Below are 23,238 nucleotides of genomic sequence, written 5' to 3'. Positions count from 1 at the left end.
TTTGAGAGAGGAGAAAGATTTTGCGATATAGTGATATTTATAGTGTAATCTTGTTAATTATATTTAGGCTAGATGAAAAGTTATTATTAAGATATTGATAGATATAGGTAATTGACAGGTAATTAGGATAAATATACTGATACATTCATATAGGCATACATATACATTAATATAAGTTAGATAGTGACAAGCACAGCAAGTTAGAGATAGGATATCATAGGCTAATTGATACATAGATTATTTCATACTGATAGATTACATAATAATGGACGCTCCATGCAAGAGATGCCACGCATCTGTGGTGTGGGAGCATTTCCATTTGGAAACACAAAATAAAGTGAGATGTATGTATTGTGATCAGCTAGCCTACTGTAATAATACAACATTCACGATGGGCCATTTGAGGAGCACTCATCCTGCCCTTTTGGGGGGTGCAGAGGATGGTAACATTGTCCCTGTACCTAGGCCTGCTATTGACACTGCTGGGCCATCTAAGCAAGGCATACATTGTATGAAATCTAATTCAGATCACAAAGTGTTGAGACACTGTTTAGAAAATCCATATTTTAAAATAAAAATCTTTATATGTAAAAAAAAAAAGAAAAAAAAAAGAAGTCAGACATTGTGGCTTGATGTCTTTTATTAATGTTCATTTTTCATGACCAAAATAACATTTATTCATAAAGAGTTCATTCAGATGTCAGACCGATGTTTCAACACATTAGAATAGCAGAACAATAAAAACACAAATTCTAAATGCTTATTATTTTATGAATTACTGCTTCACCCAGGATTCGAAACCAGGGCGACAGCATTCCAGTCATGAACACTAACCACTACCCCAAATCACTTGGCAAATCAACAAACACAACATAGGTTATAATTCGTATATTCGCCTAACTGCTTCTCTGTCGAAACTGTTTCAGAGCAATACTTGAAAATGACCACTAGGTGTCACCGTAGAGACGGGTGTCGAACTGCTTCGAAGCCTCGACACATTTGCTTCGACTGTTTCAGTGTTTCACGAAGCCTCGCTTTGCCCACCACTAGAGTCAGAAGAGGCAGGCAGCAACCCTTCGGAAACGGGTAAACAATCCAGGTCATCAACAGGTAAGCAAACACAGGGAAACCGCTCAGAAATGACTGCATAGCAAAACAAGACTTCGCAAGGAGAGTTTAAATAGACCAAGCAATGAGGAACACCTGTGCAGGTGATCAGTCTCTGACTCACATTGAATATACTTATGATTGAAAATAAAATGTTGAAAAAGTAATCATTTTCCATCTTAATTTTATAAGACCGGGTTGAGTTATTAAGCTTGACAGTACCCTCCCTGACTATAACATGCCTCAACAATTTGAATAAAAAGTATGATACTATAAACCATTTTCTGCACCACTATTAAAGAGACCTGAATGAAGTCACATATGAGTGGAGACTAAATTATGGGCGTAGAATGGTTAGTGTGACAGGGTTGAGTTCAGATTGAGAGACATAACTTTAAAGTCAAGAAAGGAACACAAGTAAATGCTTACATTGTTGCCAAAAATCACAGACACTATGCACATTTTGTTAATAATTTTCTAAGTACAAACTCAGGGACATCACAAAATGCTTGGTTCAAGATGGATTTAAGACATTATTTTATGCTAAAAATATAAAAACGCAATAATTATTTTTATTAATTATAATGGGCATCCCAAAGTTTTGTGAAAAGCTTCTAACAATTCATTTTGGTGAACCACCACTTTAGAAACTCTGGGGGACTGAAATATTACCGAATCCCAGCAATGACCCAGAAATTAACCTTCCTATTTATATTTGACTCCTTTGTTTTTGTTTTTAAACCGTTGTAATGCCATTTTGCTAACTTTATTAAATGTGTCATCTTTTGTGCCAAAAAATTTAGATGTTTTAGATGAAACTTTTATCAAAACATTTTAACTAAACAATAAATTCAATTAAAATAATAAGATATAACAATAACAATCAGGAAGAATAAGTTTCCAGTCAAATGAAATCAGCATCAACAATTAATCTTTGCATGGCACAGAAGAGCACAAATGTGGCATTAAGGAATATTTACAGAATTTAAGAAATTTTTGACAAGACTCAGAGGTGGCATTAATGCATCTCATAATAACAATGTTATGAGATTAATGTTTTAAATATAGAAATTTTAATGATTTAAATGACTCAATTTATGCTTTTAAACAGAAACTGCCAGTAGGTGGCAGCAAGTCACTGTCTTTGTCACTGAATCATTCATTGAATTGATTCATACAAACGGCTGATTCATTAGGAACGAAGCAAGTGGCTCTCTTTATGAATGGGTCATTGAATCATTGACTCACTAGATTTGTTCAAAAGCAAAGATTCATTCATAAACGAAACAGCGCTGTGTCAAAGACTTGCGCAGAGGCTCAGCTGTGACTTTGTTTTTTAACTATATTTTTGTTGACGAAATAAAGCAAAATAGACAACAGTGTTCCTAAAATGTAAGTCACGTAATATTAACTTTTGTATAAAATAAAAAATGTATAAACTGTTATATAAATTAAATTTCACATTTGCAAACTCTCAATAATCATTAAAAAGCTGTTACCCTCCGTTCATCGCTATCTCACAAACTTCCATTTTAATGAATGAAGCTCTCTACACTGCACACTGAATATATTATTTACATCGTCTCTACACTTTGTTTGTTACAATGAATGACAACAACTGCAGTCTGCCTTCATGGTCTGTGCTGTGAGGAGCAGGACGCGCAACGATAGAGAAGCATTTCTGTTGGCTACAGTCTATATAGGCTACTGCAGGTATTAAATGGCAAAAGACGGCATTTTGCAGCGAACCATAAACACAGTCAGGGTTCCCACACCTTGGTTAACTTCAAATTCAAGGACCTTTCAAGGACGTTCCAGGTCCAATACCCTCAAATTCAAGGACTTAATGTGGGGACACATTTCAAGTGAGAGCAAAGGTTACATCGCGTCACCTTGTAAGATACATTGTTACAGTTTTCATGTGTCAAACACAACTATGCAAAAAAGCTTTTTTTTTCTTTTGCATTTATTTTTGGCCATATGACAGAAATCTGATATTTGTCGTATTTCTGTTTTGCATAAAATTGAATAATATTTGGTACATACTATACTGTATTCTAAAATGATCTGATATTAACTTTTGCATGGATTTTATTGAAAAGAGCTTAGGCTCATGTAACCAGAAGATTTAAGATATATGAATATGCTTTTAGGTTTTTCTTGCCTCATGGCTTTACATTATCTTAACAAGCAAAGCAATTCAACATTACATCCTTTGGATCTCTGGCAAGCCATTCTTTGTAATCTTTGGTGAGCCAAATATCTTGAAACTTGCATTTTCCAGTCATCACGTTTCAGCCTATTTTTGCAGTGTTTCACGGTGTGTCTGTGAAACGCTGAGGTACCATCTTAGTAGTTTCGTGTGAAAGTCATGGCAACGAACAACACAAAGTACCTCACGTGGGAAACACTTAACGTAACGCATAAATGTGCAACGTAAATCAAGCAAGCTAGTATGCACACAGTGTTGGCGAAATAACACATTAGCGGACCGGAGGGAATAATATGGAATTTTCAAGGACCTGTATCTATGTTTGTTTATTTTCAAAAACTTTCCAGGGCCTTGAAAATTTTAAATCAGATTCACAAACTTTCAAGGATTTCAAGGACCCGTGGGAACCCTGACAGCACTACGTTTATATGCAGAACTGGGATCGCTTTCATAGTCTTTTGAATGGATAAAATATAGAAATCACTTTAATTTCCAAATAAACCTAACCAGTTGGAAACGCCGCCCTCTCTCGAAATTCCCTCCCCGGACTCCGTCCCCCCGCGAGCAACGAGAGCAACGCAGCTGCCTGAAGACTCTGTGCAGTTAAAGATGGCGTTGGTCAACGCGAGGTCTGCGGTAAATAAGACTTTTATTCTTAAAGACTTCTTCACTTCACGAGCTCTGGACTTTCTATTTATCACGGAAACGTGGTTTTCCAATGGAGATTTGACTCCTCTCTCTGAGCTTCTACCGCCCAAATGTAAATTTTTTAATTCCCCCCGCTCTGGGAGAAGGGGTGGCGGTTTGGTCTCAATTTTTAAAGACTGTTTTCAATGTCGGACCATGCAAAGAATTACATATAACAGTTTTGAATTGCAGATGCTTGTGTTGGACTCAGACACTCCATTAGTTGTTGCTGTGGTCTACAGGCCTCCTAAGCCACATAAAGACTTTTTAACAGATTTCTCAGATAGGCTTTTAATTATTGGGGATTTTAACATTCACATATGCTGCCCCCAAAACTCATTTGCAAAAGACTTTATTAGTCTAACAGAAGCCTTCGATTTAGTGCAGCATGTTAAAGGACCTACTCATATTCATGGACACACTCTCGATCTTATTATGTCTCATGGGCTCTTGATGGGTGATATTGAGATATGTGATCTTAGTTTTTCTGATCACAATCCTATTTTATTCAATACACCATTGCCATTGAATGCTGTAAAACCTCATGTATCAGCTCAGATTCTGTAGCTCTGGTACTTTTAGACTTGAGCGCTGCTTTTGATACAGTAGACCACAATGTTCTTCTGTCCCGCTTAGAACAGGTAGCGGGCATTAGAGGTTCAGCTTTAAATTGGTTCCAGTCTTATCTTATGAACAGAAGTTTTTCAGTTAATATTAGCAAATTTCACTCTTCCACTGTACCTTTGACATGGTCCCTCAAGGCTCAACTCTAGCTCCCATGCTATTTTCTCTGTATATGCTTCCCCCCGGATCGATCTTTGAGAAGTGTGATATATGCTATCATTGTTACGCAGATGACACTCAAATAAATATTCCTTTGACACATAAGAATGGATTAGATCCGGTGGCCGCTTGCCTCTTGGATGTTAAAGCATGGATGTCTCAAAATTTTTTAAGTCTGAACGAGAGTAAAACAGAGATTGTGGTATTTACCCCGTCGGATACACACTGTATTACAACTCTAAATCTTGGTGTTCTTGCACCTTATGTAAAGCCTTACATGAAAAATTTGGGTGTGGTGTTGGACAGTGCCTTAAAGCTTGATAGACAAGTCAATCAGGTTGTGAAGTCAAGCTTTTATCAGTTGCGAACCCTGGTAAAAATGAAGTCCTTTCTTTCTTTTACTAACTTTGAAAGAGTAATCCACGCCTTTATTACCACGAGGCTTTATTACTGTAACTCTCTTTATGCGGGGATCAGTCAACCCTCCCTAAACCGCCTTCAGATGGTTCAAAATGCGGCTGCTAGAGTCCTGACGGGAGCTCGAAAGAGTGAGCATATTACCCCTATCCTTCAGTCTTTGCATTGGTTACCAGTGTGCTACAGGATCCAGTTTAAAATGCTCTTACTGGTTTTTAAGTCTTTAAATGGTTTAGCACCCTCTTACCTCTCGGATCTGTTGAAAGACCACCAACCTACAAGAGCTCTTAGGTCTGCCAACTTAAGGCTCTTAATGATTCCCAGAACCAGACTCAAGTCTAGGGGTGATCGAGCATTCTCCGTAGCTGCTCCGAGACTTTGGAATAGTCTCCCTACAGAAATCAGAGCCGCCCCTACACTACCCATTTTTAAATCCAGGTTAAAAACATTTTTATTTGAACTGGCTTATTATTCGTGATTTGAATTTGCTCTGTCCTGTGTTTTGTAGTGTTATTTGTGACTTTGTTTTTGTTTTTAATCTTGTTTGTGGTTAGTTGTAAGACTTACTTGTACAGCACCCTGGTCAACGATAGTTGTGTTTAGTGGTGCTTTATAAATAAACTGAAACTGAAACATCATCAGAATACTCCATCTGCCATCAGTGGTTCAACTGTAACATTATGTAGCGACGGAAATAAAACAAAAATAACGACTTTATTCAACAATTCGGCACCGTAAAGTCACCTTAGCGCCATTTTGGAGAGTATCGCTGTACACAAAATGCGTACGCTCTTCCGTGTCAGCCGCGATATAGGGATGCGCTGTTTGTGTTCAAATCAAACTGTAAATCCATGTAGAAAACGTATCCTTAGGACCAAATTCCAACACCAAAACTCCAGAAACTCCTAACCTTGATGCCCAGACGTCTTCAAACTGATTTGAAAAGAAGAGGAGATGCTACACCATGGTGAACATGCCCCCGTCCCAACTATTTTGAGACCTGTAGCAGGCATCAAATTTGAAATGAGCTGATTTTGGGCATAAAATTGTAACATTTCTCAGTTTAAACATTTGTTACGTTATCTATGTTCTATTGTGAATAAAATATTGGCTCATGTGATTTGAAAGTCTTTTAGTTTTCATTTCATTCAAATTTAAAAATTTGGGTTGTATTTAACCCAGATTAGGTTGGAGATTCATGCAATCACATTTGAATAAATGTCTCATTATCTCTAATAGTGTTGGCTTATGGTCGCATGTTATTGTCGGAAATTGTTTCAGGTTACACAGAACGGTGGGGGAACGTACACGGTGATTGCCATGACCTTGTCAGGGCTCGACAGTCACATTTTTTTCAACCGCCCCGATCACGCCAGAAATTAAGATTCCAACTGGGGATGTTTTCAGAGGCTCTGAGACAAAAAAATAAAAATAAAATAAAATAAATATTTATTTATTTAAAAAATATTATTTTATTAAACATTTTACAGATCGAAGTCAAGGGTGAGTAAATGATGACAGAAGTGTTGTTTTTGGTGAACTGTTCTTTTATGTATGCTCAGCAATTTTCAATTTCTTTTTTTTTTTTCACTTGAAATGAGCATTTACAGAAAGTTGTCTTTTTTATAGTGCCATGACAGCCATTTTGCATAATGCACAACAGATGAAAGTTCATTAACACGTTTCTCAGTAGTCAACATCCAGCTCATCTCAAAAATCTCAATATACTGCTCTGTTTAGCTCAGTGATCATTCATATTTATATGAGGATGTTTTTTTTCCCCCTCATTCATAAAAAGTACACCACCTTTTGAACTTTTGATTTGAGGAACTGAGGGACAGTCATGATTAGTGTAAAAATTGTACATAGTTTAAATGTCATATTTATTTTATTATGTTTCTCCATATTTTAAGATAGTATACAGCATACAACTGAATCTATGCACTGAACACAAAACAATAATGGAAGGATGGTAAAACTTTTCTAGTCAGTTTAATGTGACCTCCATATAACAAAATGGAAAAGAAAAATAAATCTGATAACATAAAAGGAAACATGAAGAAACATCAATAACACTTTCTACTTCTTCTCATTGCTTTAAGAGAGAGCCCATTCCTGCTTTAAAATGATAACCTGAATTCATCCTCAGTTGAACGGAGTCTTACTGAACTGAGACAGCATCTCTTGAACAAGAAACACATGCAGTTACACATTGAGGTGTATAAGATGCTTTTTTGTGTGGTTACAAGTCTACATGAGTGTACATGATTTCAAAAGTACTTTTTATTTCAGTATAACATTTGAATGTGGAAGAAATTACAAAGAGTGCACATTTAAGGAAAACCTTTGACATTTTTGCTAAAAAAGCTATAAAAAGTAAAAACTATTAAGTGGTTTCTGCCACTAGCACTGAACAAACAATCATAATTAGTGTAAAAACTGCTCAAAACAAACATTTCCTTGACATCTACTGCAGTATTTTTTGGTTTGTAATTTTGGGTCTGTAAAACACTTTGGTCAACTTGTGTTGTTAACATAAGTAGCATAAGTACTCTCAAATTGGTAAAAAAAATATATTTCAGGTTGATTTCACTGCTTTCATTTCTTGTACCTTTAAGGCTCAGCTACTGTGGTTAAATTTGACTATTGACCTCATATTTTGATTGTCATAGTTAAAGATTAGATGTTAAACCTTAAAAAAAAAAAAGAAAACACTTAATCCATATTCTGATTTTACTACACAGTTGGCATCTAGGACACTAAATTTTATCTTTACTTGCTATCAAGTACACTGTTGACACAGCACCATTGTTTTATGCATATCAAATATTTATAAAACATATTTATCAAACTTTGTGTACAAGTGATATACTATTTTATATATATATATATATATATATATATATATATATATTTATTTACTTCTCGTATTCCATCTTCCAAATGCCCTCTTTTTTTTTAACTGACGGAAATTCATAGTTAGTGTAATAACTCCTCAAAACAAACATCAAAGCAGTTTATTTACTGTGTTTACCCTTTTCTTTTATTTCTATTATAAAAGTCTATAATAAAAAAATAAAAAATACATAAGAAAAAAACATTTGCTTCATTTAAAGTGTGTATTTGCACTTTCACTTCACTGTTTGGTGTTGTAAATGATTCTACTCTGCATGGAGAGAGAGAGAGAGAGAGAGAGAGAGAGAAATAACTGTGTTCTAGCAGTTGCAGTTCCTTTAAATATAGCTGTTCTTAGGGGAAAATGTACCCATATGTATTGTATTACATGAACCTGCAGTTCATGTGATGTCTTATTTTAAAATGCTCTTTTCACAGATCCATAGAAAACGATCACTACATGGATAATCAGCCCATCCTGGTGAATAAATCAGAGCACAGTTCTCTCCTCTATGTCCATTGGGTTCCCGAGGATCCCAGAACCTGCATCAACAGATCAGCATTAGATGTTCAGTGCTCCTTTCTGTGTTATATGATGTTGACTGTATGAATCATTCATTACATAATAATCAGTTCAGTGATTTCTCACCCAGAGGTCAGTGTGCTGCCATCAACCCATTTCCATGTGCCCTCCACATCAATGTCAGTCAGACCAATCCAGACATGAGCATTAGCAGATATTTTCTTCACAAAATCCTGATATAAAAATAAAAAAAAAATAGCATAGTTATATGATAAAGTATAACAATTTTCTTGCCATAGATAACGTAGTTATAAAATTAGTTTCACTCACTTGTTCCTGTCTGTTGTTTATGATGATCAGATCTGCTCCTCTCTCTGTACAGGATCTTCTGCTCTCAGTCCAGCTCTTCTTCTCAGAGGAAATGAAGTACAGATTAGACTGATAGTAAATCCATCCATCTGTAAACAGAATCAATTCAACTATTAGCACTTTATTCTCATCACACTGATCTACTAATAAGTGGTTGTTTTAGTTTTAATATAGTTCATAATTACCCATTCCACGAATACTTATCAACAGTTCATTTTTCTCCTGACGTAATTGGTCTGTTTGTTTAATCAGAACATGGTTACTTGATAATAATTCATCTCTCTCTTTTGTCAGCTGCATGCTCTTGTTTAGTAGCTGGTCTCCCGCTTCTGTGAGGTTGACAATCTTAGTTAGTAGCTGGTATGTCTTTTCTGTGAGTTCTGTATTCCTGGTTAGTAGCTCATCTCTGTCTTCTGTGTAGTTTGTGTTGTTTGTATGGATGTGGACACACAGCACTATGACTGCAGTCAGCAGAAGAACACACAGCAGAACAAAACACACTACAGCTGCTCTGGAGCTTCTGATCTTCACGCAATCACTTCCTGAAGATCGTTAAGCACTCATAACTCAAATGTGTTACATTTGTGTCAAATGTGTGTGTTGTTGTTATAATGAAATGAGTCGCAGTACCTGTGTGTTGAGGTGTTTGGTGTTTCCTGGTGTTCTCTGTTTCTGTCCTGACATCATGAATGTTTACAGAATGTACATTAGCATAGATGTTCATCTCCTCTTTATCTTCATCTTTCTCCGTGAATTCCATTAATAAGATGGAGGTGAATGTGAGACTGTTAGACGTTGTTGCTTCAAGTAGGCTGCACTGCTTTGAACTTCTGCTTTTGAGCTTTAACTTTAAGGCACCACTGTGGTCATGAACATGTGATATCCTAGTAAGGCATGGTTTTTTTTTTCTTTTTCTTATTTTTTTTTTTGGGGTAAGCTTTATCTTTTGTACTCATGTACTGCAGATCATAATGAAATTGCACTGTAGTTACTCTTCACCGTAGTTGCTCCTTCACTGCAGTTGCAATCTTTTTTTAACAGCCACACTGGTTGAGAACTAGTTTCTTTTGGTAGCGTGAGCAAGCACTTCTCAGAAGCCAATGCCAGAAGTCTCACTGTAGAAACACCTGTTTCTTAACAAGGACAGGAACAAGACCAAATATGGACACAAGAGGCGGGAACACATGACATACACGACAGAGGGCTTGAGACATGGCCACCGTAACTTCAATAAATATAAATGGGTTAAGGAATAAAAGCAAGATGAAAGAGTTACTATTTACATATAGGAGTGATATAATTTGTATACAGGAGACAAATTGGGAAGAGGATAAGGTAAGGGAGATGAGAGAAGAGTGGAGAGGGGATATATATTATAATAATGGAGCAAAAAATGCGAGGGGTGTAGCAATATCAATTAAAAAGGATAGTTGGAAATATAAGAGAAGTGTATAAAGATCAGAGGGGAAGGATTTTGGTAGTTGAATTTATATACAGGGAAATGGATTTTAGATTAATAAATATATATGTTCCCGAATATAGAATTGGACAGGAGGGGAGTTTTAGAAGAATTAAAAGGGTTAGTTTTTGGAAAATGCATTATAATTGGAGATTTCAATATAAAATGCAGTAGATTAGATGTTGGCAAGGGGGTCAAATTTATATGGGAGAAATCGAGGGGAATAATGAGAGAAAAGAGGTTGATGGACGTGTGGAGGTATGAAAATCCAGAACAAAGAGAGTTCACTATAGGAGGCAGTTAAAGGAAGGTATATTAAAGCAGAGTAGAATAGATTTAGTGTTAGTTAAGGAGGATATCATTAGATATATAGATGGGATAAGACATCAAGGAAATAGTTTAAGTGACCATGATAGTGTTAGGTTCAGAATTAAGATAGGGAATGAGGAGGCAGGAGGAGGGATGTGGATATTGAATGCAGGGTATATTGAAGAGGAAGAATATGAGTTACAGATGAAGGATTTATTAAATAGAGAATATAAGTAGATAGATGAGTATAAAAGAGATGGTAGACTAGATGATGGAATAGGAGAGAGATGGGAGAAAATGAAAGACCAAAATCAAGTTAATTAGTATAAAATATAGTAAAAGAAGAGAAAAGATGAAGGAAGAAAGGTTGTTGAGGGAAAGACTGAGAGAAGAATTAACGTTAAGGCAGAAGATGAAGAAGGATATAGTATGGAAAAATATCTAGATGTTAAGATGGCACTAGAGAAGTATGAGAGGGAGATTGCAGAGGAGCGATTTTAAGAAGCAAAGCAAAATATGCATTAGAAGGTGAGAAATGTACAGGGTATTTTTTAGGGCTAGAGAAAAGCAGACAAAGTAGAACATATATAAATGAAATAAATACAAAAGAGGGCAAGACAACAAAAGATTATGTAGAGATTTTGGAGAGAGTGCAAGAATTCTATGAAGAGTTATATAAGAGGGGAGGAGTAGATGAGAAAAGTATTGATGAGGTATTAGAAAGTGTAGGGAACATTCTAAGTAAGGAAGATGGGGAGTGGTGTGATAGGGAGATAGAGGAGGAGGATGTGAAAGAGGCAATAGGGGGCTTGAAAAGTGGAAAAAGTCCAGGGAGTGATGGGATCGGTATAGAATGGTATAAAGCATATAAGGAAGGGGTAGCACCCATATTAGTAGAAGTGTTCAAGGGGATAGAGAGAACGGGGACAGTGAAAGATAGAATGGTAGAGGGAGTGATAGCTTTAGTGTATAAGAAGGGGAATAGGTTAGATATAGGGAACTACAGGCCAATCAGTTTATTAAATGTAGATTATAAAATATTGACTAAAGTTTTAGCGAACAGAGTGAAAAGAGTGATAGGAAGTATAGTGCAACCAACACAGAGTTACAGCATACCAGGCAGGGATATAGCGGACACGATAGGGACAGTTAGAGATGTGATGGAGTACATGAAACGAGATAAGAAGGGAGGAATAATATCAGGGATAGATTGGAATAAAGCATTCGATAGGGTGGAACATGAATACTTATTTAGGTTAATATACTTGCGTATTAGAAAAGTTTGAATTTGGGGTGAAAATTATAGGATGGGTGAGGAGACCAAATGAAAAGGCAAAAAGTTGTATAGAAATAAATGGAGTGCTAACAGATAAGTTTGAGTTGGGAAGGTCAGTGAGACAGGGATGTCCCCTGTCTGCATTATTATATTCCATTTCAGTGGAGCCTCTAGCCACTTTTATTAAGAGGGATAAAAGAGTGGTTGGGATTGAGATGCCGTATGGAGGGATGTGTACTATAAACCAATATGCAGATGACACTACAATAACAGTGAGGGAAGGAAATAGTGTAAAAATAGTTTTAGAGATAGTGAAGAAGTATGGGAAGGCATCAGGGACAAAAATAAATATGCAGAAGTCAGAATTAATGTATATAGGGGATGTAGAGAGGTTGAAAGCAAAGAGGCAAGAGATGTGACTTGGACTGGGGTGATAAACAAAATAAGAACAGTATGTGCAGCATGGAAAGGGAGGAAATTAAAATTAAATGGGAAAGTAATGGTAGTAAACAGTCTGTTGTTGTCTGCATGTGTGTATGTAATGAGTGTAATGGAAATGCCAGGGTGGGTGATGAATGAATTTAATAAAAGTGTATGTGATTTTACATGGGAAGGGAAAGGGGTGAAAATTACACAGAAAATACACTGCAAAAAATGCTTTTCTTTCTTAAGATTTTTAGTCTTGTTTCCAGCCAAAATATCTAAAAATTCTTAAAACAAGAAGGATTTTCTAGACAAGTAAAAATTATTGTCTTGTTTTCAGAAAAAACATGTCAAAATTAAGTGAGTTTTTGCTTGAAACTGTCACAGTCACCAGTTGAACTGCACTACACTTCCCAGCATCCTTCTGTTCACTCACCTGCACTCCATCGGTAATCACTCACACCTGACCGTCATCAGGGAATCCTCCTCACCTGTTGTCACTAATCAAGCTCCCTATAATACTTCACTCAAGTCATACCCTCATTGTCTGGTCTCGAGGTTACAAGCTCCTCATCCGTCTGATCACTTACCTGCTAGATCGCTGTGGCTCCATAGATGTCTTCCTCCAGTTGATTCCACTAAGAGGGAGAGATAAGGCTGTCTAATTCCTCAGTTTATTGAGCTTCTTTGAACTCCGAGTTATTTGCACTTACCTTTTGATGCTGCCTTCAGTTTAGTTAATAAAGAAGCTCTCCCTCCATTATGTGACAGAAGACCAGACCATTAAAAACTTAAAACAACATGCGAGGACAACGGGCTTACCTCAACACAACTCCTCGGAGCAACAACCCCAATCAGTCCACCATCCTCCAGTTTCTCTTTCAGAATGGCCGGGACCTAGAATTGTATGTCCAGGACTTCCTCGACTGCTGTAGCTGGGCAGCCGGTGATGACCTAACTCTAATGGAAGGATTTTGGTATGGACTAAATGATAGTATCCGGTTTATCATGCCTGTGGCTGATCCAAGCTGGGATCTAGAGTCTTACATCGACTTTGCTCTTCTGATAGTGGGATCAGCATTCACCGTCGGCGGAGTGATGGACGATCTCCAGTCTTCATCCATCATAACCACTGATTCCCAGTCATCACCTAAAGTGGCTGTCGTCCCAGAGCCTTGCACCGTGTCTAGTCCAGCCTATGCAAACGTTCCCAAGCCCTATCCAGCTTCTCTACAGGCAAACCAGCCGCCAGCCGCGGCTCACGCAAGCCCTCCGCGGCCCACGCAAGCGCCCGTCTGTAAGTAGTACTTATCTATGAGTATACTTGTCTATACACTGGCCTTTAGAGTGGCTGATCTTTAAATAACCCGCTCTTTGCAGCAACCCTTGCTTAAGGCCATACCACCCTGGGCGCGCCCGATCTAGTCTGATATTGGAAGCTAAGCAGGGTAGGGCATGGTTAGTACTTGGATGGGAGACCTCCTGGTGCTGTAAGCTTTTAGGTTTTCTTCACTACTTATCTATAAGTAGTACTTATCTATGAGTATACTTGTCTATACACTGGCCTTTAAGGTGGCTGGTCTTTAAAAAGCCTGCTTTTGCAGCAGCCGTTGCTTACGGCCATACCACCCTGATGGCGCCACTGAGCTAATCAGGAAGTGAGTGTACTGGTGCAGAGTGATTGTTTGAAGAAAGATTCTGATTTTTTTTAGTTTAGTTTGTTTTGATAATATCTTGAAAACAGCTTTTTAGTTGTGTAGCTTAATTCCCTTTTGCTGTTTGGGGCGCTTTTGTTTTGAGTTTATAAACGATACGGACAGACAACATGGAGATGGACAAAGGACAAGGCAAAAGGAATATGAGAGAGAATGAAGATGTATCAAAGAGACGCAACTATGAGAAGAGATTAACAGTGTTGGTGGAGGTTGTGGGGGAAGACAGGATTACGATTATGCAGTTACTGAAAAATGTAAGAGAAGAATGTGGAGTGGTAATCGGTTGTAGATATAACATTTACATTCACATTTAATCATTTAGCAGATGCTTTTATCCAAAGCGACGTACAAATGAGAACAATAAAAGCAATCAGACCATCGAGAGTGCAGCAGTATACAAGTGCCATGACAAGTCTCAGTTAGGCCAGCACAGTACACGTAGCTATTTTTATTTTAAATAGATAGAATAGGTAGGTGTTAGTATTAGTTGGTCAGGTGCTGGCGTCTTTAGATGATTTTCGAAAATGGCTAAAGACTCAGCTGTTCGAATTGAGATAAAATAATATATAATATAAAAAATATATAAAAATCCAAGAGAATATGAATTGACAATAAAAGGACAAAATACTGAATGGGCTAAAGATAAAAGATAGTCAGATAATGGCAAAGGAAATCAGCAATAATGAGATGGTGGTTTCGTTCCTAAACCTGCCAACATATATTCAAGATGAGGAGATAATGGGAAAACTAAAAGAGTGACCGCAGTTTCAACTATTAAAAGAAGAATGTGGCCAGGGACTGACATTGCAGATGGAACAAGATTCCTGAAAGTCAAGTTCACACATACTGTTAAATCGCTGCCATACCCATTCAACCTGGATATATCGTGAGAGACTGTCCGAACTTTAAATGTTTTAATTGTGGCAAGCAGGGGCACTTTGTGCGGGAATGCAATGAGGGAAACTGCAGTGTGTGCAGGATAAGAACTGCATTTTGCGCATGCAAACTTTCAGAAGAGAGGAAGGAGGATGAAAGCGTGGGAAGCTCTGTGGATCTGTATGAAGAGGTGGAGGAAGAGGAGAGAGAGGACACATGGAGTGAAAGAGATATAACAGCAGGACAACAGATTGGTGAGAAAAAGAGCAGCAGAGATGATGTTGACTCAAACCGAGAGGGGATGGAAAGTTTTAAGGATGGTAATGGGAGAAACTTGAGGGAACAGATCACCGAAGAGGAAGATGGAGGGACAACTAAAAGTGAAGGGGGTGATAGTAAAAAAAAAACAAAAAAAAAAAACGAATTAATTCGTTATTAACATTTAAATGAATTAATGCAAAGTGAGGACATGGTAGATGCCTGGAGAGAGGAGAACTCATTTAAAAAGGAATTTTCAAGAAGGCAAATGGTGCTGGGAAACTTAAAACAAAGTCGAATAGATTTATGTTTAGTTAAAAGGGAAATATTACATTATGTGAAAAATGTGAGATATAAGTTTATTGGAGTAACTGATCATGCTGCCGTGACAGTAAAGATGGGTGTAAACATGGAAGCAAGAGGAGGGGGAATGTGGTGTCTGAATTCATCTTTATTAAAGGAAGAAGCTTACAGGGAAAGTATTAACGGATGTATAAGGTGTGAAATAGAAAATCCATTATTTGAAGAGAATGTGTGTGAGTGGTGGGAAATAATGAAAGGGAAAATAAAACGAGAAGTATAAGATATTCAAAACAGAGGAACTTTATGAGAAAGAGAGAAATGGAGGTCATGGGAAGTATGTTGGAGAAAGAAGCAGAGAAAATAGAAAATAACCCTGAGTATACAAAAGAACATTTCTTTCAGATAAAAGCAGAAATGGAGATGTATAAAAAGGAAAAGTGTGAGGGTGCAATAGTGAGGAGTAGAGCACAGTATGCGGTGGAGGGGGAAAGGTGCAAAGTTCTTTCTGAATTTAGAGAAAAAATATATTACAGAGTTGGAAAATGGAGGAGGTAACATATTTTGTAGAAATAATAGAAGTAGTAGAATCATTTTATAAGAAACTCTTCAAGAAGGAAAATGTAAAACAAGAATGTGTGGAAGGAGTTTTAAATACTGTAAGTGCTAGTTTAACTGATGCAGAAAGAAATGTGTGAAGGAGACATAAGTATCGAAGAAATAAGAGAAGCAATAAAACAGACAAAGCCGAATACAAGTCCAGGATCAGATGGTTTAACGCATGAGTTTTATTATACATTCAGAGAATTTAGCACCGATATTGACGAGGTTATTTAGGTGTATGGAAGAGAGAAGGGAGGTATCAGAATCAATGGGTTTGGGAGTAATTACTATACTGTACAAGAATAAAAGGCAGTCCACTTAGTTTGAAGAATTACAGACCTTTGAGTCTTTTAAACACTGATTATAAAATTCTGACAAAAATTTTAGCCAATAGAATAAAAGGAGTAGTGGAGAGTATAATATCGCCAAATCAAGCATACAGCATACCAGGAAGAGATAGTATAGTATGGATAAAGATGGGGAAGGGGGGTTGGTTTTATGCATGGATCTAAATAAAGCCTTTGATAGGGTAGAGCAGGGGTTCCCAAACTTTTCAGCCCACGACCCCCAAAATAACGGTGCCAGTGACTCGCGACCCCCACTATCCTCGGAGGTGGATAAAATATACAAACGTTATGCGTAACGGCAAGACATGCACCAATAGGCCTATCCAAACATGCGCATAGCCTAATGACAACACAAAAAAACACAACGGTCTAACAACCATATAATTTTTTTATAGTAATTTACTCATTCGTTTAATTTCAACATTAACCTCACCTAATGAGATGGGTGGGCACAATGCTTGGAGCACAGCAAGTCCATTCTTGGTTTAATTTTGGAGACCGCCACTCGGAGATCATCCTCCATGTTCAGTCGCGACCTGTATTTATTTTTAATGTACGTGAGTGCCGAAAAAGTATTTCCGCACAAGTAGGTAGTGCAAAACGGCATCAGTACATCCATAGCGGCCTTGGATAGCTGTGGGTATTCCCTTTCGACTGAAATCCAAAACTCAGCCAGCGTCTTGGAATTAAAAACTGTCTTCAAGGTTCGGTCGCTTGACAGTTCAACCAATGCGTCCTCCAGGTCAGATGTCAGATGATTTGCCCTCGTTACAGTGAATGGTTATCTTATCCAGTCGTATTGTTCTGGAGCTGTTTCCTCTGGGAAATACCTGTTAAAGTGTTCCAGGAGAGCTTGAAGGTGGGTAGTGATAGACTTCTTCACTATGTTAACACTCAGTTCGTTTTCCTACATGAATTCGTCCAGCTCAGAAAACATATCAATCCTACCCATTTCAACTCGCTCAGTCCAGCGCTCAAGTTTTCTCTTGAATGCGTGGATTTTGTCATTCAGCGACATGATATTTGTGTTTTCACCTTGCAATGACATATTAAGTCCATTCAGTTTTTCAAATATGCAAGCCAAATACGCTAGCCTTGTTAGCCAGTCAGGATCACTGAGGTAGTCAGCGAGCTGGGACCCATGCTCCATCAGAAATAAGCGCACTTTGTCCCGCAGCTCAAACAGGCGGCTGAGCACATTTCCTCGCGAAAGCCACCTGACTTCTGTATGGAACAGCAAGCACTCGTGCTCCGATCCCAGTTCATTACAGAGAGTGGCAAACAGTCTGATATCGAGTGGACGCGCTTTTATATAGTTGACCATTTTTATAGAAGTCTCAAGAACACGTTTAAGTTCTGGGTCAAGTGTTTTGCTCGCAAGAGCTTCTCTGTGTATAATACAATGCGTGAATTTTACGTGAGGCGCCACTTGTAAGACTCTTGCTTTAAGACCTTTCTTTTTCCCCAGCATCGCTCCAGCACCATCTGTACACACACCGATGCACTTGCTCCAAGACAGTCCATCTTCTTTTAGTTTGTTGTCAAGTTTTGTGAAAATGTCCTCGCCTGTGCACGTTCCCTCCAGTGGCGTGCAAAACAGAATGTCCTCGTTAAGTTTTCTGTCAAAACTGTATCTGACGAATACAAGCAGCTGGGCAGAGTTTGATACATCTGTGGATTCGTCTAACTGTAAAGCATATTTCCCTTTCTTCACTCTGTCCACCAGCTGACAGTGTCAGCTGGTGGACAGAGTGAAGAAAGGTTTTACCTTTGGGTTGTCGCTGCTGTATTTTCTAGCTTTGTCAAAGGACTGAAGTAGAGGCTGCTGATGGGTTTTTGCCGGCATTTTTTCTTTCTTACTTTTCAAAAAATCTTGGTGCTGCTCAGGATGACGGCTCTTAAGATGTGTAATCATATTTGTAGTGTTGAAAGACTGTTGTTTTACGCCTCCTCGCATCACTTGTGCTTTACAAATATTGCAAATAGCAAGTTTGTTATCTGTTTGACAGACGTCGAAATGCCTCCACACAGCTGACATGTTGTAAGTTTAAGTTTTTGGCGCTCAAGCTACGTTCACGGTCGTCGCGCGCGCACATGAAACACGCCCCCCTATCGGTTAGCCTCATCGGCAGAAATCTTCATATCGGCCGATGCCGATGATGGTAATTTAAGCTTTTATCGGCCGATACCAATGTTGTGCCGATATCATCGTGCATCCCTAGCTGACACTTTATGTCCTGGGCCATGTTGGAGATGCGCCGGGCAACAGTCCCGTTAGACAGTGGCACTGATTGTAGCTCACGGGCCAGTTTATCCCCATGCATAGCCCGACTTATAGCTATAGCAGCAGGTTTAATGAGAGTTTCCCCGATCGTATGTGGCTTTTTTGCCTGTGCAATTAAATATGCCACCTCATATGATGCCTGTTGAGCTTTGGCGGGGATTGTTGTTTGTTTAGTTAGGACTTTCTTTTGGCCTTGTAACTCTAGCTCCTATCGCCGGAAAAAATCTATTGGTTTAGCAGCAAGAGAGGGGTGCTTGGTTTTCAAGTGTCATAGAATTTTTACAGGCTTTAGGCTTTCATGTGCAAGCACCTCAGTGCACACAACACATTGGGGATGTTGTACTTCGTTGACGATGACGCATGTGAATCCATACTGGATAAATTCCTCTCGATACTTTCGATATTTTGAGTAAGGCTGATTCGACTGCTTATGGATGTCCTCTTTATGCACACGCCGGTCTCTTTCCGTACCTGACGTTGATGGCCTTTCTGACGGTGGTGCTTCTCCGCGTTCCTCCGCTGGCCTCTCTGCTGGTCTCCCTGCTTTGTCATTGGTTGATATTAACCAACGTTTCATTTCAACAAAAATAATATCCCAAGCCTAAAGCGAAAAAAATTACCTACGTGCACATATCAGAATGTTTAACGTGGTGCTGTAAGTTGATCTGCTGCAACTGACGCTATTGCTGTGTCGTTAATCTGTCGTAATCACCTCAGAGGTCGCGATCGAACAGAAAGAAAAATCGAAAGGCTGATGGCTTTTTTATTTGCATGTTTTTTTAAATGTAAATATTAACTACTATTTTAAAACAGTAGAGCACTGTTTTATGGAACAAGTAATGAGGAAGTTTGGATTTGGGGAGAGGATTCTGAGGTGGATAAAGCTGCTATATAATAATGCAAAAAGTTGTGTAAAGGTGAATGGTGTTTTAACGAATCCTTTTCCACTAGAAAGATCAGTGAGGCAGGGATGTCCGCTGTCTGCGATGCTGTATTCAATATCAGTTGAGCTGCTGACAACACTGGTAAAAAGAGACGGGGAAATAAGTGGAATTCCAGTGCCAAATGGGGGAATGAGCTTGATTCACCAGTATGCAGATGACACAACATTTACAGTAAGAGATATGGAAAGTATAAAAAGAATAATGAAACGTGTGGAAACATACGGAAAAGCATCAGGAATCCAAAAATTAATATCGAAAAATCTGAAATAATGAGTATAGGAGGGGTAAATATGAGCAGGTGTGATATTCCTTTTAAAGCCACAAAAGAATACATAATGATTTTGGGAGTGAATATAGGAGTAAAGGCAAAAGAAACAAGAGATGCTACATGGACAGGGATTTTAAATAAAATAAAACAAATTTTACATTTTTGGAAATTAAGAGAATTAAGGGGTAAAGTAATAGTTGTTAATTCCATGCTGCTTACTAAATGTAATTATGTTTTGGGCGCAGTTGACTTACCAGTGTGGGTGTTAAATGAGATAAAGGAGGTTCTGAATATTTTTTTTGGGAGAGAAGGGGGTTAAAATTTCAAAAAGAACATTAATAGCAGACTACACGGAAGAAGATTTAAAGCTGATCGATTTAGAGGTCAAAAGAAACGCAATAAGAGTGAAAACAATGAAGTAGTACTTATATGATAATGTGGAATATGGATGGAAAGGTTTTATGAAAGACTTTTTGGATAAAAGTAGTGGATGCGGAGAATAAGGGGTATTCATGGCCTTAAAGAAGCCAATGTTTGAAAATATACCCTTGTTTTATCAGGAAGTATGTAGTGCACGGGCTGAGTTTTTAATGGATGTGGGATATGAGTGTGAAAATATAAATCAAATACACAAGCAGCCAATATTTTTGAATCCAAAGATACAGATGAAAGGTAAATGTTTTATAATAGACTACATGAAAGCGGGAGTAAAGCCCTATTCAGATGGGATTAGTTTTACATGGAGAGGTGGGGTAAAGTAATTTTTACCAGAGCTTCTCAGTGATTTTAGTCCCGTCCGAATGTGCCATCTCAGTAATCATTACAGATGATGTCAGTAAAGATTACGGTGACTTTTACCTTCTGTAAAAAGGTCCGGAAGAATTACCTCAGGTAATACTAATCCCGTGTGAATAGACCAGCTGTAAATATGTACGTAAATATTCTGTATTTTTCTATTTAAAAGTAGTTTTCCGTGTTTTTTCCACGCTTGAAGAAACATTCAGTTGCGTTCTAGGCAGTGGGACAAGTCTGCGGCAAACCTCGAATGTTTTCTGCATATGACAATGCATACCATTCAGATCAAAAAGAAGGTCGAAACTAACGACTCAAAAGCACTTGTTAGAGGCATGAAACTGTTAGCTTTAGGTAAGTGTCTATTGCAAACAGAATCCAATCATAATTTAATTAATAAATCGATGGATATAGCACGCACATGACGACAGGGAGGTGACAGCGGTGTGTGAATCGAGTTACTCCTCCCACTTCTGGTAGTTTTACTGAGATTTCTTATCCCGTGCGAATTGGCCATTAATATTACAGACGTCCTGTGGTAAATTAACATTACTCCATCTACCCTTGTAAAACTAATCCAGTCCGAAGAGGGTTCAAGACAAGTAAAGGATATGGCATATGAATATGTGAGAGGTTTTTTGCCAAATAGAGTTATTTACGACTATGTGGTGGATTGGGATGATGAAATTGAAAAATCAAAAGTGGATTCTGTATGTGAAAATATTAAAACAAGCTTTGGTAGAAACAAGATTTGGGTAGAAATGATTGAGAGACTGTTAAACCGGGAAATTGGGGAATGCCAGAAATGTTTATTGTGGGAAAAAATGATGAAAAGAAATTTCTGACTGATATGACGACGAAAATGATATATAAAATATTTGTGAAAAAGGAAATTAAATTGCCTGTATCAGAAGCTGTGTGGCCAAAATTGTTCCCAGGATTTGATGTAAAGACAATATGGAAGAACTTAAGTGTGAAGTATAATGGACTGGAGTGTGAAAACTTAGATTTTAAATTAAGACATAATAGAACATATTCAAAGGTGGTGATTCATCAAATTAATAAAAATGAGAATAAAGAATGTGATGTATGTAAGACTGATACAGAAAGTTTAATGCATGTCTTTTTTGAATGTAAAGAGCTGGATGTATTTCATGAAAAACTTTAAAAAATGATTGAGGATAACTGGGGAAAAGAGGTAAAAGGAGATGAATGGAGAAAATTGCTCTTATTTGGTGAATGTAACAATTGCAAAGATACGAAGGTTAATTTGTGTAATTATATTTTAAGTCATGCAACATATGCAATTTGGGCGAGAAGGAATTTGGCATATTTTGAAGGGAAAAAAGTGGACATTACTGTGATGTTTAAAAATGTGATGAGAGAGAATGTTTTTCAAATGTGGAAATACCTGAGCAAAGATGTTTTTGTAAAAGTTTTCATTAATGGATATGGACTTATAAGTGTGGATGACAAAGGAGGATTAAGTTTAAATTTCTAAAAGGGAAGAAACATAAACGTCAGCTTTTGGGTTCTCTTCACTCCTTATCTAATACACTGTCCTTTAGAGTGGCTGATCTTTAAATAGCCCGCTCTTTGCAGCAGCCCTCGCTTACGGCCATACCACACTGGCTGCGCCCGATCTTGGAAGCTAAGAAGGGTAGGTCCTGGTTAGTACTTGGATGGGAGACCGCCTGTGAATACCAGATGCTGTAAGCTTTTGGGTTCTCTTCACTCCTTATCTAATACACTGAGCTTTTTAAAGATCAGCCACCCTAAACGACACTCTTTGCAGCAGCCCTCGCTTACGGCCATACCACCCTGGGGGCAACATTGAGCTGCAATTGCCTATCACAGCTATGCTGATGATACCCAGATTTACCTAGCCTTATCTCCAAATGACTATAGCCCCATTGACTCCCTCTGCAAATGCATTGATGAAATAAACTGTTGGATGTGCCAGAACTTTCTTCAGTTAAACAAGGAGAAAACTGAAGTCATTGCATTTGGAAACAAAGATGAAGTTCTCAAGGTGAATGCATATCTTGACTCTAGGGGTCAGTCAACTAAAAACCAAGTCAAAAATCTTGGGGTGATTCTGGAGTCAGACCTTAGTTTTAGTAGTCATGTCAAAGCAGTAACTAAATCAGCATACTATCATCTCAAAAACATTGCAAGAATTAGATGTTTTGTTTCCAGTCAAGACTTGGAGAAACATGTTCATGCCTTTATCACCAGCAGGGTGGATTATTGTAATGGTCTCCTCACCGGGCTTCCAAGAAGACCATTAGACAGCTGCAGCTCATCCAGAATGCTGCTGCCAGGATTCTGACTAGAACCAGAAAATCTGAGCATATCACACCAGTCCTCAGGTCCTTACACTGGCTTCCT

At 38.0% G+C, this 23,238-nt stretch overlaps 2 protein-coding genes and 1 pseudogene across 3 annotated transcripts; 1 reads left to right on the top strand and 2 right to left on the bottom strand.

Moving 5' to 3' along the window:
• Window positions 1-6,327: 6,327 nt before the first annotated feature.
• On the bottom strand, window positions 6,328-10,136 carry LOC131537223 (CD209 antigen-like protein C). Of its 2 annotated transcripts, none has more exons than XM_058770533.1 (5): window positions 9,624-10,136; window positions 9,179-9,535; window positions 8,955-9,082; window positions 8,751-8,857; window positions 6,328-8,644 (listed from the first exon to the last, which is right to left on the bottom strand). In XM_058770533.1, the coding sequence occupies exons 1-5, from the start codon at window positions 9,751-9,753 to the stop codon at window positions 8,515-8,517; spliced, it is 852 nt and encodes a 283-aa protein (XP_058626516.1). In that variant the 5' UTR covers window positions 9,754-10,136; the 3' UTR covers window positions 6,328-8,514. The 2 variants fall into 2 exon arrangements, with proteins under 2 accessions (XP_058626516.1, XP_058626517.1); XM_058770534.1 differs by having other exon boundaries at window positions 9,179-9,322.
• Window positions 10,137-16,927: 6,791 nt separating this feature from the next.
• On the bottom strand, window positions 16,928-18,883 carry LOC131534621 (zinc finger BED domain-containing protein 5-like). The gene is made up of 2 exons (XM_058767622.1): window positions 18,749-18,883; window positions 16,928-18,285 (listed from the first exon to the last, which is right to left on the bottom strand). The coding sequence occupies exons 1-2, from the start codon at window positions 18,881-18,883 to the stop codon at window positions 17,467-17,469; spliced, it is 954 nt and encodes a 317-aa protein (XP_058623605.1). The 3' UTR covers window positions 16,928-17,466.
• Window positions 18,884-22,457: 3,574 nt separating this feature from the next.
• LOC131538177 (5S ribosomal RNA) lies at window positions 22,458-22,566 on the top strand (annotated as a pseudogene).
• Window positions 22,567-23,238: the final 672 nt, after the last annotated feature.

This window comes from Onychostoma macrolepis, chromosome 03 (genome assembly GCF_012432095.1).
Source record: "Onychostoma macrolepis isolate SWU-2019 chromosome 03, ASM1243209v1, whole genome shotgun sequence".
Classification (NCBI taxonomy): domain Eukaryota; kingdom Metazoa; phylum Chordata; class Actinopteri; order Cypriniformes; family Cyprinidae; genus Onychostoma; species Onychostoma macrolepis.
The sequence above is the reverse complement of the archived record's forward strand: the minus strand, read 5'-3'. Positions and strand labels throughout refer to the sequence as shown.